The sequence below is a fragment of the Paroedura picta genome, chromosome 2 (genome assembly GCF_049243985.1).
Source record: "Paroedura picta isolate Pp20150507F chromosome 2, Ppicta_v3.0, whole genome shotgun sequence".
In the NCBI taxonomy this organism is placed as follows: domain Eukaryota; kingdom Metazoa; phylum Chordata; class Lepidosauria; order Squamata; family Gekkonidae; genus Paroedura; species Paroedura picta.
Window position 1 is genome coordinate 131,722,517 of NC_135370.1, and position 16,407 is coordinate 131,738,923.

At 47.0% G+C, this 16,407-nt stretch overlaps 2 protein-coding genes across 4 annotated transcripts in view; both read left to right on the top strand.

Annotated features, from left to right (window-relative positions):
- SPTBN5 (spectrin beta, non-erythrocytic 5) overlaps positions 1 to 16,407 on the top strand; it is a 147,606-nt gene that overhangs the window by 123,320 nt on the left and 7,879 nt on the right. For all 3 annotated transcript variants that reach the window (XM_077322780.1, XM_077322781.1, XM_077322782.1), the window contains 4 exons: positions 1,206 to 1,724; positions 9,370 to 9,441; positions 11,083 to 11,169; positions 14,424 to 14,515. In XM_077322780.1, coding sequence (XP_077178895.1) covers positions 1,206 to 1,724; positions 9,370 to 9,441; positions 11,083 to 11,169; positions 14,424 to 14,515 — 770 coding nt within the window. The remainder of the gene's footprint in view (positions 1 to 1,205; positions 1,725 to 9,369; positions 9,442 to 11,082; positions 11,170 to 14,423; positions 14,516 to 16,407) is intronic.
- Positions 1,736 to 5,343, top strand: LOC143830366 (uncharacterized). Its single transcript, XM_077322788.1, has 4 exons — positions 1,736 to 3,736; positions 4,035 to 4,118; positions 4,297 to 4,380; positions 4,672 to 5,343. Exons 1-4 carry the CDS (start codon positions 3,679 to 3,681, stop codon positions 5,337 to 5,339), a joined length of 894 nt encoding a protein of 297 aa, XP_077178903.1. The 5' UTR covers positions 1,736 to 3,678; the 3' UTR covers positions 5,340 to 5,343.

Below are 16,407 nucleotides of genomic sequence, written 5' to 3' on the forward strand. Positions count from 1 at the left end.
ATCAGTTTATCATGGATGGAATAAGGTTCTGTCAAATCTCATAAAGAATTTAGTCATACTCTTAGACCAAGCCGTTTAGTTCAGAATACAGGTTCGTGCTGTTGCTCAGTGTGCCATTTACAAATTGTATCTTGCTCATCAGTTATCTTCCTCGCTGGACTGACCATGCTGCTTTATACTATTGTACCCTCAAGGGAATGTGCTGTATGTGACACTTCCTTTAAAGACAAATTGGAAACATCAGACAGCTGCATTCTACACTCTGTTGACTGTGTTATGTCAATATTAATGCATTCCACCTTTAAAAAAAACCCACCTTAACTAGTCTATTTGTTTCTGGACTCAAAGATGCTGGTTCATACTTGATAAGGGACCCTCATATCTTATAGACTTGTGCTTAATGTCCCATCCACTAGAAATTTTTGACCCTCCTTGGCCAAGTTCAAACCTTGTGCCCCACCCTAGTGAAATGAGTTGCCTAAGGAAAATGAAATGCACTATCCTTACTGATTTTTAGGAAAAGAAGCAAAATGGTCTTGTTTCAATTGATGTTCTAGTAACATCTGAAAAGTGTTGATATGGAAGAAAGATTCTGTTTAGTAAGGTTTTATTGTGAATGGCTAGTAATTTCTTAAGTTTATTGTTGTTGATAGTGCTGCTTGTTGGCATATATTCTGTGCATATTCTGTATTCTCCAAAGAAAAGCCAGGATATGAACATTTTAAGTAAATAAAGCTGTTTCCTTGAGAGAGCTAAAAGCTCATGATTTGATTCTTATTCAGCTAAGCATGCCAGTCCTTATGGAACTGAGTTGAATAAGTATCCTACTACCTAATTACATACAAACTAATGCATTGATGGAAGATCAATTAATTCTATCATTCCTGATTGCAGATTGAGTGACAGCTGTCACAGGTCTTAACAGATGTATGCTTTCCCTTTAAATATGAAGAAGCAATGATGAATATTCATATATAGAAGCTTGTTTGCTTCTGGTATCCTGAAAAGGGAGAGGGGTAAGAGAGACTGTGACACTGCTGAAAAAAACATGGAGAAAGTTTTCCAATGCTTCTCATCTCAATACTGAGCTAAGAAACTCTACTCCTCATGCCCAGCAGAGGCAACTTGTCAGTGCTAAGAACAAAAATTATCAATGGCATGGAGGGAAGGCCTAGAGATCAATAATATTTGTTTGTTTCTTGCAGATAGAGTTGAAGCTAATGAATCAAACAGGTAGAGAGGAAAAAGAGGAAGAGATCAAGATCAAGATCCCTTCACTACGTAGGAAACATTCAGAGAGGAAGCCAAAGATGCTGGATCCAAAGAATGCTCAACACTCACCATCTGTTCCATTGACAAAGTTCCAACATAATTTATACCAGCCAAGTTGTGGAGAAGATCTGACATTGGCCAGCAACAGTGATGCCAAAGCTCCACTTGCATCAAAGGAACTGGAGCTTCAGGGTTCAGCTGTGGACTGCCAGATCTCTTTGCCTTCTTCACCGCCCCTCAACCTGAAAGGCAAGCAAGTTGTCAGTGATTTGTTACCTTCACATCTTAACTTTGTACTACCAAGTATGCAAGACAATATTGATAGCTCCTTCTGTGATGCGAAAGCCAAGGACACAAATGCTGTGCCCGTGCTCTACAAAGAACCATTAGATAATTTTCCAACACAGTTGAACTCAGATTTGCCTCTTGAGAGATCAGAAAATGCTTCACAGGTAAGACATCATCTTTCTTTTTGTGAAAGACACAGGAATTCATAGGGCCATTTCGCACGGCTTCAAAGTAGCAGGATGGTTGCAAATTGGAAACGCTACAAATTTGCCATAACCCACGACGTCGTACACAATCTGCAACAGTCCTGCAACCGACCCGCAAAAAGCGCTTCGTTGTAGCGCTTCTAGGGGAATCCAGAAAAGTGGATTCACCCTCCGGATAGCGATACACTCCTGCAACCAATCTGCAACAGTAGCGCCACAGACTTGTGCGTTACCATTGTTGCGGTTTCTTCAAAGTCCCTCCTCCCGAGCCTTTCCTCCTAACTTCCGGCGAACTGTCCGCCATCTTTTTTCTCCGAGCGAGCGGGGATCTACGAGGCAACGAGACAGCGACTGGCTTTCAAGCAAGATCACTTTCTGAAATTCTGCCCGGACACCACAATAGTTTTCCAAAAGCACAGTGGCACACACCGTCACGTTCCAAACATTTGCCCATAGCTTAAAACCCCGTCTACCTTAGGCCAGTACTAGCGGAGTCAACGTACGGGGATCATTTTTAAAAACTTTCCTCTGAGTGTGCCAACGAACGTTTGCCGCTCGCAGGCTCCTGTTTAGATTACTGGGGTTCAATAGATATGATTCGAGGTGATTTCATGAGGGGCGGTTTATGTGTAGTGGGTCTTTGTGTGGTTCCGGGTGCGTGGTTGTGCTTGGGTGCGGACAACCCCTTCCATCGGCGGCTAGACCTCCGGCAAGCGGAGTCGCCGTCCGCCGTTCATTTTAAAAAAACTTTCAGCTGAGCGTGCCAACGAACGTTCACCGCTCGCAGTCTCCAGTTTAGCTTAGAGGGGTTCAATAGAAATGATTCTAGCATGAGGGGCGGTTTATGTGTAGTGGGTCTTTGTGTGGTTCCGGGTGCGTGGTTGTGCTTGGGTGCGGACAACCCCTTCCATCGGCGGCTAGACCTCCGGCAAGCGGAGTCGCCGTCCGCCGTTCATTTTAAAAAACTGTCCGCTGAGCGTGACAACGAACGTTCGCCAGTTACATGTCATTGATTTATGCTTTGGTTGGTGAATATTATTGGGGAACTGTCGCGTACCACTGCAATTGCTCTCGGTTTTACACCGGCATGCGTTTTTGTAATGGCGGACATCTCACTAAAATGGCTCCCGCTGCATGTTCAAACTGCTCTTCCCGCGTGTGGACGAATCAGCGCATGCGAGAAGTCAAACAAAAGGCGCTAATCTGGCCATTAGGAGCAGATCCTGTTCCCGCGCGAGGAGTTTTGAACGTGACATGTGACCTAATGTGGCCAATGCGCGTGTCCCCTACTGCCCTCTACCAATCAGGAGCCGGCTAGTCCCTTTGTCTTTGTGTGCGGGAAGGTATATGATCCGTTGCACCCTGCACCTCGCACCACCATTTTGCTCAGCTACTAGCGAAAGCACCATGGAATCCTCTTCGCAAGCCTCGTCCGTCCCTGCAACCGGCCGTGGCCCAACTTGGAGGGACGCGGAGATCAGGGACCTGATCGCGATTTTCTCGGAGGAGAAAATCCAGGACGCCTTCCAGTCCTCTCACAGGAATAGGGAGGTCTTCGAGCAAGTGGCCATAAAGATGCGTGCCCTGGGCCACAACAGGACCGGCCTTGAATGCCGGTCGAAGACCAAAACGATGCGGGCGGAGTACATGAGAGCCGTGAACCATAACAAGGGTTCCGGCAACGAAAAGGTGACCTGCCCCTACTTCGAGGAGCAGCGCCAGCTGTACGGAGACGGGGAAGGAGCCGGCAGGCCGAAGCGCGTCGGGAGGAGCCTTAAGGTGGTTCGGAAGCCGGCTGCCCCGGTCGAGGAACCACCCGCTGAGGAGGATCCCGGCGAGGGCACCTCGTCCAGCTTTCGGCCTCCACCCCCCCGTCCAGCAACGACCAGCGGAATTGGTCACGGTGGACCTGATGGCCATCGCTCCTGGGGAGCCGGAGGAGGTTCCTGAGCAAACGCCCCTTGCCTCCGGTAAGTAATTTTCTTTTTATTTTATATTTTATTGTTTTTATATTGAGCAAATGTGTGTTCTGACGTTTGGGGATCGTTTTCTCGTGTGTTCGTTGCTACGCATAATATGATAGGATGTTTGTGGATTGCTTTGGGTGGCTTTTTAAAACGGTTGTGTTTAACCAACAACCCAAACAGTTTTGCAGCATGCCTCAGCCATAGGCCTTCTGCAGCGCTCTAGCCACTTCTTTGGGAGCTTGCTGTGTGGTTCAGGTTGTATGCTTGCTCCTTTTTCACTATTTTCTGCTCTTGTCCACAGAGACACAGATGCCTGGGACGGTGGTCCTAGAGTCCCCTGCAGCAGTAGCAGAGGACAGTGATTCTGGGGCGTCCACAAATGTTGGTAAGTATCAGTTGCAATAAGGGGGGGGGGGGTTAACTGCTTTGTGCTTTTCTGTTTGTGCAGGGCAGCAGCACTGCCAAGAGACAGAAGATAGTCCCTCAACGTTGCTGCTTTAGGGTTTGAAGCTTGCTTTGCCACACTTTGGTCCTAAATCATGTTCTTTTTTCCCTTTTTTCAGATTTCATACCCGGGACACAGGAGGAGGAGGAGCGTGGGGTGGCTGGACCTCCTGCCCTGCGCAGGCGGATACAGATACAAGATGGTGAGTGTGCATGAACTGTTCCTTTCGAGCCATGGCTGCAGGACAATGTCTGTGTGCAATAACTGTGTGCTTCCTTTTCATTTTTGTGCTCCCCTGGCATTGTTCTGAGTCTTGGTTTAACATGTAACCAAGAAAGGCCACCATGGGCAAACAAACAATAACCGTGTGCTCCCCTGGCATTGTTCTCTTGGTTTAACAATATGTAACCAAGAAAGGCCACCATGTGCACCAGGGTGGGTTTTGACTGTCTCGTTGTTACTAACAGTTCTTTTTCTCTTTTTTTGCCAACAGAGGTCCTTTCTGAAGACGACGAGCCAGCTGGCTCACCACCCAGGGGCGCTCTCCCGGCTGAGGAGAGGCTGGCCAGGGAACGCGGCAGGCTGCGGCGCGTCTCCGTCCTGACTAGTGTGGGAGAAAGGATCCTGGAGCACTGCCAGGAGGAGTCCAGGCGTGCAGCTGCTGCAGACCAGGCGATGCTCTCCCTCGTGGCCCAGGAGGGCAAAAAATTCCGTGCCATCCTTAGAGATTCGAACAACTCACTACGCGAAAGCGTGGAGGAAGTTCGAATGATAAGGAGGCTGATGGAGAGGGCGGTCGCGGTTATGGAGGCGGCCCCCCCTCCTCAGATTACAGTGAACGTCCCCCTCCCCAACCCACACCCCCCCCACCACCTCCAGCACCCACCCCACCCCCCCCACAACCTCCAGCACCCACCCCACCCACCCCCTCTCAGAATGCCGCGACCCAAACGAGAAGGAGGACTGTTCTCGGGAAGAGAGTCGTTAAACCCGCGGACAAGTTCTCCCCCTCCTAGTTTGGGCCATTTTGTCTGTTTATCTGTGTTTGCTGTTGTCTGTTCAATAAAGTTTATGTTTTTGACTCTGTCTCTGTGTACCCTCTCTAGTGATTGTGCCTATTCTGGCACCGTTGTGTGGGTTGGAGGTTGGAGGGTGTTTTAAAGGTTAAAGGTGTTTTAGGAGTTTGGGGTGAAAGGTGTGCGAGTGTAAGGAGTCACACTGGAGTCTTTTTCAGGAAATTTACAACAACATTTTATTTTCAGAAACAGTTCAACAGGGGAAAAAAACAAGGGAATGTAACTTGGACCCCCCCCCCACCACCACCACCCTCCAAGAAAGCCAACTTTTTTTTAACAAATTCAAATATTTAACAGGGATAGAAAAATGGGCAAAGTAACTGGGAACCCCCCCAACACCCCCCACCCCAAAACACAAAAAGAAAACAAAACTTAGGTCCCACCGCTCCCCTCCCCAGCCCCTTCCAGCTCCCTCACTCTCCTGCACAACCGTCCCATGGTCCCCCGCACTTTGCGGCGGAAGAGGTCTTCGTCCTCCTTCTTCTTAACTGTGTGGGGAGGGAGAAAAAGTACACATTAGTGCCAGACATATTTTCCAATTTTTTTAGTTTACATGCATACACTTTTTGGTGGCCGTAGCCACAGTGTGAGAAGAGTTGGGCAGTGGGGAACATAACCTACGTTCTTCCGCCTCCCTCTGCTGCCTTTGCTGCTCTAACTCCCCTTTCAGGTCTGCCACTTCAGCCTCTAAGGCAGCCACCCTGGCCTCCATGGCACGCAGCCTTGCCTCCATAGTTTCTGCTATAGAAATCAAACAAAGAATTTAATAGCACTTAAAATGGAGGCATCACAGCAGGCTCCCATATTGCTCCATGGGGGAACACACACATGGGTCTCCCGCACAGACATAAAACTCTCACCTGCAGCCTGTCCCGAGGTGGAAGGTCCCTCTTCCTCCCCCTCCTCAAGCTCAGGTGCTTTTGCCATCTTGGATGGTGATTGTGTGGCTGGGCAAAGAAAAAGAGAAATCATAATTAAAAGCACACAAACCAGAGATGAAACACAGCTGGTAGACACACCACAGTTAGAGTCAAAGCGCATAACCAAAGTGGTTCTACACAGTACTGGCGGGCTAAGTCAGAGGGGGTTGACAGCATCTAAGTACTTTCTCGAATTTCATTGGGGACAGTAGGGGAAAGAGGCAGCTAGTCATGCCATGCATGTTTAAGGGCAAAACACAACGAGGGCAGCACTTACCCATATGCCTCCTCATTTCCAGGGGGGGGGCTTCCCAGCCTTCTCCCATATTTTCACCATCTGGTCGTGGAAGACCGTCCTCCCGCTTGGCTGCGGGACCCCCCCCCCCCCCCACTGCTCCAGACTGTTGAGGAAGTCCAGCTTCACTCACTTAAATTTTGTCCGGACCTGCTCCCAGGTCCGGACATAGCCCCTCTCCCTCAGCTTTGATGCCAACACCAGGTAAGCACCCTTGGTGTGGCAGTGGGTGCTGGCCATAAGGCGGCCAACACTTTTAGATTGGAGCACTAGCTCCAGAAGTGCCTCAGCCTCGGCGCGCTGCCAGAAGGAGCCCTTCCGTGGCTTCGGCATCTTCGGAATGACGGTTAGGGAACGAACGTGCGTTGCTCCGATCGACCACCCCTATTTTAAATGTATCAAAGCTGCCCACCAATAAAATTATTCCTTGGAACATAAGTGGATTGATCCTCCGGTTTGACAGGGGTCGCCAATACTTCCTGGCTACCCGCCTCCCCGAACTTTCCCCGTTCAGCGCTTCCGTATTGTGTGTGTCAATTTCAGTGGGGAGTTAGCATTTAGGGCTGTCAAAGTGCTTTTCGACCAGAGAATCCCCGTTTTTTTGCAGGCAAAGTACACAAACCGCACAAGACAAGGTTAAACAAAGAACACCAAACTTTATTCAACAACAGAGTGGGAAAAACAATTAAACACGCCTCCTGTTTCTGTAGATGTGGGTGGCTATGGCGTCCCGAACCTTGCACCCCTCAGCATAGATCCTTTTTCTCCTTGCTTCAGGGATGTCTTGAGTGTCCTCAAGGACCACAGGATCAGGTTCATCCACAGGGAAGGGGATGTTATGTCCCTTGTCCTCGCATATGTTGTGCAAAATGACACACGCGATGATCAGCGGAGTCACATTGTCTATATGCACATGGAGTCGGGACATCAGGCAACGGAACCGGGACTTCAGACGTCCAAAGGCACGCTCCACTACATTCCTTGCCCGGGAGTGACTGAGGTTGTAGTGGCTCTGCACGTCTGTCCTTGGCCGCTTGTAGGGAGTCATGAGCCAGCGTCGTAATGGGTAGGCTCCGTCACCGAGCACCAACGCCGGCACACGCACGCCCTCAATGGTGGCGGTGGGGTTTCCTGGAACAAAGACCCCTTCGTCCATGGCTTTCCTGAGGTTGGATTCCCTGAAAACAAGGGCATCATGCCTCCTGCCACTCCACCCCACCTCGGCATCGATAAACCGGCCGGAGAAGTCCACAGTTCCTTGCAGGAGAACAGAACAAAAGTCCTTCCTGTTACCGTACTCCTTTATGCTTCCCCCGGGGGCACGGATAGGGATGTGGCTTCCATCGACGGCCGCAAAACAATGCGGGAATCCAAGCCTGGCAAACCCGTCCATACTCTGGAATAAGGGAAAGAAAAGAATATAAGCCATGGCATGTCAGCGTGGGGTGTATCGCGTCTTCGTTGCTGACCTGTCAAACAAGAAAAAAATTTTAAAGGGCAAAGGGGATCGAATGACACTCACCGCTCCAAGCCGGTCTCCGAGGCACACGACTTTGCTGAACAATTCCGCCTCCATGGCGAGGCAGAACTCCTTAAGGATATCGCCAACCGTAGTGACTCCGAGTCCGAATTGCTGGGCTACTGTCCGGAAGTACTGAGGGGTTGCCAAGTACCACAATGCGACCGCCACCCTTTTTTCCACTGGCACGGGGCGCCGCATGCCAGTGACTTGCCTCTCCATGCGTCCACGTAGAGCCTCCACGAGTTCAAAAAATGTCCCCCTAGACATTCTAAAGTTGGCAATCCAGTGGTCATCATCCCAGCGAGCCCACACAAAATTTTCCCACCAGTCAGAGGATCTTTCGTCCGCCCAGAACCGGGGGGGGAACCGGACCTCTGCCAGAGCTTGCCAGTGCCTCTTTGCCGCCATGGTTGCCCGTTGAGAACGTCTTGTGCTGCTGGTCATCGCTCTGGCAATACGTTCTCGGTATTCCTCTGAAGCAGCCCTCCTATGCTGCACAGTGGTGCGGATACGCTGGACCAACGCAATCATCCGAGCCAACAATTGAACAATAATCCTCTCCATTTCAACGTTAACCTGTGCTGCGGGCAGTAGGCTACGCAAACAAAGAGAGGCCGACCGCGTGTCTGCCCAGGTGCATATAAGCAGGTAACCTGTGGGCGTGTACTGTGGGCGGGGATTAACCTTTCAAACATATCAATGCATCAACCTCTGGTTCATAGAAAACAATAGAAAACACGTTCCAAGGGCGCCAATGATTTGACGATAACGCGTTGCTACGGGTTTCCCAAGGTTTTTTAAAAAAAAAGGGGACCCCGACAAGTCCGGCTTTAGGGTCGAGGTCAAAGGTGTGCCCGCAGTTTGATTGACGGGCACGGGAGGCCAGAAGCGCTAAAAAGGGACCTCCTTTGTAGCGAAAAGACGGAGAACCGGAAGCCTGTGGGTTACGAAAGTGACGAGAAGTGAAAGTGCTAAATTCCGCAAAAACCGCAGCTGTGCGTTACGGGCACAGCTAGTTACATTTCGCTAGTTGAAGTAGCGATTTCGCTAACAGCAACCAAATAGCAACTTTGAGCTCTGTGCGAAATGGCCCATAATGACTGCTATTTATTACAACCTTAAAATTAACTTGTATCTTTTGGAATAAAAATGAGAACATGGGAATTATCTTCGGGACTTAGAAAAGAAAGGCAAAATTAGTGTGAAAAGCATGTGCCCACCAAAGACACTTCATGTGGATTATCACACAGTTTAATATTTATCTGTGAGTAAAACATAGTTCAATATTTTCTACTATCATTTTTGTACATTAGCATTCTAGAAATATTATTGTCCACTAATCTTGACAGAATGTCTTTACTTTGTCTTTGAATTACAGGTTTCTACAATACATAAGAGTATGGAAGGCTTCCTAGAAAAGAGGGACCAAATTCTCCCAGGAAGAAAACAGGTAACAGTTAATTAAACTGCCTCCATGATAAAGCAAGAAAGGGAAAAATGGATATATGCAGTATTGGGTCACAAAAAATGGAACACAGTTGACTGACCTGCTTTCTTTTTGAGCTGATAGTAGAGTAAAATGGGTAAAATCTTTCTCCACAGCAAGAATTTTGACCATTTCCGCATGAGAAATCTGCCCCAGGACAGACTTTGAATGTTGGTGGTTTTTAGAGCCCCTTCCACATGACATTGCCTGCATCCCAAGGCTGTCCAGTAGCTGGGTCGAGTTTGGGGCATTTTTAACTGGACTTACCACCCTCAATCATGCATTCCATTGGTTAGAAACCAATGAGCATCCAGGGGCAAACCTGTATAGAGGGGGAAAGGTGTGATAGTCTCTACAGTGTTGTCCCACCCTCACAACCGTTCTCCCCTCTCTGTTTCCTGCTCCAAGTAATTTTTTTTAATGGCACGGTCTGTGTTGCAGTGCAACCGCAAACCTACATTGTCAAAGGTAAAATAACATTTTCTTTAAAGTGTCCATTGTGTTTTTGGAATCAGGCAGGCAAAACACAGCCACTTTTCTGTTTTCTGGATGTGGGAAATGAGCTGGGAAAGAGAGGTGGCTGGTTATCAAGCATCCTTCTGCTGATCATACAGGGATCTGATCACTATGTTTTTAAGCCAAGCATTTACACGAAATGACTTTTTGGGCTCCAGGGACCATGTTCAGCATCTCAGAAATCCACCCAGACAGAAATAAAGTCCAAAAGAACACAAATCCTAAAGGGGGGGAATGCTGTATTTTTCAGGCGTTTCTCCATAGCAACATGGCAGTGTTGGTTTTTATTCAAAATGCATTTGTGTTGTGGCATTATCACATAGCAATGCAGAAGTGCCTTTTAAAAAAAATTAAAATGTTGGGCCTTGTGGGGAGGGAAGTTTCAGTCCCTGAGAGAACCACTGTTCTGTGATTGGTGGTTTACTGTGATTGACAAGACAAGGAGCGAAGGGAGACGTTCATTTTGCTTTCCCTTAGTGCCTTGTCAGGAGGCAAACAGCCATGGCAGGGCAGAGGGTAAACGTGGGAAGGGTCTTCTGTGAGGAGGGCTGCAAATTCAAGGGTTACCATCCCGCGTTTGCAAGCAGGAAGCCCCTCGCGTTTTACCCCTCCATGCGGGAATGGTCTTTTATCTCCATTTTCTTCCCCGTCCTGGGCTTTATCTGCCTCTGTCCTCAGTTGTTCCTTGTCTTGCACTTGTAATATATCCATAACAATTTTATTTTGTTCCAATTTGCTTTTATTTTTTCACATTGGGTAGTTTACAGTTATGAAAGGGCTCACATTAATTGCCATGCAGTATTGTTGATTAAGGTGAAGAGGTGTTGAAGTCTTTCAAGGAGCTCTGCTTGAATTATGTGATTCAACCCTTGCAAAGCTTCTTCTGTTCCTCCTAGTAGCCTGTTCCCCCTAGTTGCTCAGGAAAGCCAAATGAATACTATATTTGATACCTTAAGTTGAAACCAGTCAGAACTGAAGCTATCTACACAGTGGCAAATAAGTCCCAATATTAGAAAGACGGTTTATAGTTGTTACACTTTCCAACCAAAAGTTTTACAGGTTATTGACTTTGTTTTATTAATCTTGTAGCCAAAATCAAGAGCTTGGAATTCTTTTTACATCAAACTTGAAAGACAAAAACTTGACATCTACAGTGATGAAAAGGATGCATACCAGGTAACTTGTATTCTAATCCTTTAATGCTTCTCAAATATGATTTTTAATCACTGAAAAATCCAATTTTATTTTAAAGAAAATATTGAACTGTAATGCTGTTTGTGGGCAAATAGACCTTTTCCTTTGGTTATTTTGAAATCAAATAGATGTATGTGGCCTATGATGCCAAGATTCAGAAATGCTTGTAAACTTTGTAATCTCGTTTGAATAAAGATGAATAAAATAACTGCCAGCTTGGTACACTGGTTAAGAGCAGGGGCCTCTAATATGGGGGACCAGTTTGATTCCCTACTCCTCCACATGCAACCAGCTGAGTGACCATGGACTGGTCATAGTTTAGAGCTCTCCTCAGCCTCACCTACCTCACAGGGTATCTGTTGTGAGAAGAGCCAGAGTTGGCAATTGTAAGCCACTTTGAGATTCCTTCTGATAGTAAAAAGCAAGGTACAAGAAAACAGCTCTTCTAGGTACATTAGGTCGTAGGTCATCAATCTTGTAGTGTCCAGTGGGATTCTTGGAGTTGTGGATACCACAACAAAATGGCCACCATGATGTCCAACAACAGTTGTTGGGAGGTTGCAAGCCAGGTATCTTTCTAGAACAGAGGATCCCTGTAGTGCTCTCTGGGCAAAGGCTGAGCAATTCTGTTTAGACGTCTTCTAGTCTAGATTTAGGCCTGGTTATGGGATTAAATCAGCCTTAATCACCCTGGTGGATGGCTTGCACCAGGAGACAGACAGAGGGAGTGCGATACTATTTATTACTATTTATGATACCTTTATCCCCTGTGCAAGCACCAAGTCATGTCTGACCCTCTAGCATTTTCATGGCAGACTCAATACGGGGTGGTTTGCCAGTGCCTTCCCCAGTCATTACCAATTACCCCCCAGCAAACTGCGTACTCATTTTACCGACCTCGGAAGGATGGAAGGCTGAGTCAACCTTGAGCTGGCTGCTGGGGTCGAACTCCCAGCCTCATAGGCAGAGCTTTCAGACTGCATGTCTGCTGCCTTATCACTCTGCGCCATAAGAGGCTCTTACCTTTACAGTACATTAAAAACCATTAAGATTCCCCATTAAAACAATGACTCAGTAACAATGATGGTGATTAAGAAAAAAACTATTCCTATACAGGCCTATTGGATGAGCAGAAGCGAGCGGATGGATTATTGGGCATAGGGTGGAACATTCTGAGGAACTAGGCCAGTCTAATACTGGCCTCCCCCTCCGGGGAGAGGGGCCCGATCTTAGCCCTTGGGCCACCACCCAGCTTCAGACAAACACCTGGTGGAAGAGCTCCGTTTTGCAGGCCCTGCGGAATTCAGAGAGCTCCGACAGGGCCTGCAGCTCTTCAGGGAGCTCATTCCATCAGGTAGGGACCAGGACCGAAAAAGCCCTGGCCCTTGTCGAAGCCAGGCGTGCCTCCTGGGGTCATCAGCAGAACGAAATGCCCTGCAGGGGACATAAGGAGATAGGCGGTCCCTCAAGTATGCAGGTTCCCAGCCACATATAGGCTTGAAGGTTAATACCAAAACTTTGAACCTAATCTGGAAACAAACTGGCAACCAGTGCAGCTGTTTCAGCAGAGGCTGAACATAGGACCTCCAAGATGATTTAGTGAGGACCCATGCAGCTGCTTTCTGTACCAGCTGTAACTTCTGGGTTAGGGACAAGTGTAGGCCCGCGTAGAGCGAGTTACAGAAGTCTAATCTAGAAGTGAACATTGCATGGATCACAGTGGCCAGGTGTTCTGGGGGCAGGTGGGGCACTAGAAGCCGAGCTTGGTGTAGATGGAGAAATGCCGTCCGGGCTACCTTAGTGACCTGGGTATCCATGGAAAGTGAGGCACACAGAATCACTCCCAAATTCCTTGCTTGGGGCACAGATGACAATTTCACCCCGTCCAGGCAGGGAAGACGCGCTTACTGTTCCTGCTCCCTTTGGCCTAGCCAAAGGACCTCTTGACTTGGAGGGGTTGAGTTTCAGGAGGCTCCTCCTGATCCATCCAGCCACTGCTTCCAAACAGCTGGAGAATCTTTGTGGGGGGAGTTCCGGCCAGCATCCATCAAGACATAGAGCTGGGTATCATCAGCGTACTGATGACACCAAGCCCATAACTCCATACCAGCTGGGCCAGAGGACACATGTAGATGTTAAATAACGTAAATAATATCCAAATGACCTCCTAATCCCTTATGAACTCTCCCAACTATTATGGTCATTTTTGGAGAATGAGGTGGCTGGATGGAGTCACTGAAGCAGTTGGTGCAAACTTAAATGGACTCTGGGGAATGGTAGAGGACAGGAAGACCTGGAGGATCATTGTCCATGGCGTTGCGATGGGTCGGACACGACTTCGCACCTAGCAACAACCCAGGAGATAGCCTTCTTGGTCATGGCACCAAAGTTCTGGAACTCTCTCCCCATGGAGTTTCATCTGTCCCCTTCTATTGCTGTGAAGAGTTTTTTGTTTTATTTGCATTCCCTCAATAATCCCTGCTTCCTAACCAATTTTTTCTATTTTGTACATGTTTTAACACTGTTCTTAATTGTTTTAATGATACATGTTTGGGAGAGGGGTTGGTATTAATGGTTTAAAATGTATATTTAAATTGTTAACTACCTTGATGGCCTTTGTAAGGTTGATAAACAAAAGGTGGTGTTTTCTGGATTCTTCTGAAGTCCTTTCTGCTTAAGTGAGTTGGCAGATAGCCAAGACTGGCTGTTTGCTTGAGGAAGAATGCATTGGGGAAGAAGAAAGTGGGTGCCAGAAAATCCATTGGCCAATATCACACATTGAGGATTAGTACAGTAAGGCTTTAGCTTTCATGGAAATTGGTGGTTAACAATAGTTAGAGAAACAATAGCACCGGCATACATTTTAGAGCATTGTTCTTCAGCCTTTCTACCCTGAAAGAGCTCTGTCCATATCAATTTGTCTGCCATCTGCCATATATCACATGTGCTACAGAGAATCAAGGGACTATTGAAAATATATACTTATCTAGAACCCACTGCAGCAGCATTTAAACCAAGAGTGCATTCTAGAAATTTTGCAACATTCCCCTGCAGCTGCAGGGGACATCTGATAGTGGTAGAACAGCCTCCTTTCAGGAAAATGTGTATTATCATTTGGATACCCCGCCGATCAGTTTCCAAGGGACACCAACATGGATTGGAAACTGATGGTGTGTAGGGGATACAATTTCAAATTCAAATAACAGGTTTTATTGATAATCTCTCCACACACACAGAATACAGCTCCAGTCTTGTCAATCAGCATTGCTGAAGCCAATTGTAAGAAATTGTCCAATTATTCCAGGAAAGAAAATGCCTTCAGCTTAAGGTAAATCACGTCAATGACCAAGCCAGCAAAGTAGGAGAAATGTATTTTATCTGTTTGCTCAGGCTGTTGCATGGGTCCCAAGACGATCATGGCGGTGGTGGTGCTTGTTTTTTAAAAGCCTTCTTTGCTGCCAGAACTGTTTTATGAGTGTCCTGGCCAGTGTGCATACAAAACAAAGATTCAGTGGTGAAGTCAGAGATTGTGATATTGAGAAGTTTGCAGATGACACCAAATTGGGAGGACTGGCAAATACTCTGGAAGATAGAGACAGAGTTCAACGAGATCTGAACACAATGGAAAAATGGGCAAATGAGAACAAGATGCAATTTAATAAAGATAAGTGTAAAGTTCTGCATCTGGGTCAGAAAAATGAAAAGCATGCCTACTGGATGGGGGATACGCTTCTAGGTAGCACTGTGTGTGAACGAGACCTTGGGGTACTTGTGGATTGTAAACTAAACATGAGCAGGCAGTGTGATGCAGCGGTAAAAAAGGCAAATGCCATTTTGGGCTGTATCAACAGAGGCATCACATCAAAATCACAAGATGTCATAGTCCCATTGTATACGGCACTGGTCAGACCACACTTGGAGTACTGTGTGCAGTTCTGGAGGCCTCACTTCAAGAAGGACGTAGATAAAATTGAAAGGGTACAGAGGACAGCGACGAAGATGATCTGGGGCCAAGGGACCAAGCCCTATGAAGATAGGTTGAGGGACTTGGGAATGTTCAGCTTGGAGAAAAGGAGGTTGAGAGGGGACATGATAGCCTTCTTTAAGTATTTGAAAGGTTGTCACTTGGAGGAGGGCAGGATGCTGTTTCTGTTGGCTGCAGAGGAGAGGACACGCAGTAATGGGTTTAAACTTCAAGTACAAAGATATAGGCTAGATATCAGGAAAACCTTTTTCACAGTCAGAGTAGTTCAGCAGTGGAATAGGCTGCCTAAGGAGGTGGTGAGCTCCCCCTCACTGGCAGTCTTCAAGAAAAAGTTGGATACACACTTTTCTTGGATGCTTTAGGATGCTTAGGGCTAATCCTGAGTTGAGCAGGGGGCTGGACTAGATGGCCTGTATGGCCCCTTCCAACTCTATGATTCTATGATTCTAAGTGTCACTTCATGGCCAGCATAGAAGTTCTGATAATTGGCAACTTGTCTGCTCCAGGGACAGGTGCATGGCAGTGTTGGATGGAACTGCATGCTCCCCCAGTCAGGCTCAGAGTCTTCCACACTCTTTTCTGGGTAGGAACAGCTTAGTGATAATAACACATTTCAGTAATATCAGGCTGCACTATTGTCATATGTTCTATATTAGACTACCTTTGAAGGGTGTCCAGGAAATTCATTTGGTTCACAATGCAGCTGCCAGAATGTTAACTGTAGTAAGCTGCTTGGAGCACATTGCACCAGTATTTTCTAACATAATCATTAGCTTCCAAGCCAAATTTAAAATGCTGATTTTAACCTTTAAAGCACTAAGTGATCTGGTCCCAGGCTACTTGAAGTACCATACACCCCCACATAAACCTACCTGTACATTGCAGATAGTTTCAGGCAGGTAGCTATGTTGATCTGTAGTAGCAGAAGAAAAAGTCAGTCCAGTAGTATATTAGTGACCAACCATTTTTTCTAAGGTATAAGAAAAGGTATTTCGAAGGTATTTTGCTTTCATGAGCCAAAGCTCACTTCATCTAATATGCAGGTGTTTGACAAAGGAAGCTTTGATTCAGGAAAGTTTACAATCTAGGTAATTGTTTTGGTGTTTTGGGTACTACTGGACTCAGTTTTTATTTTTAACCTACAGAAGCAGGCAATGGCAAACCACCCATGCTCATCCTTTGCCTTCAAAACCCTGGGAAAGGTTGCCATAAGTAGGTTGCAACTTGATGGCTCA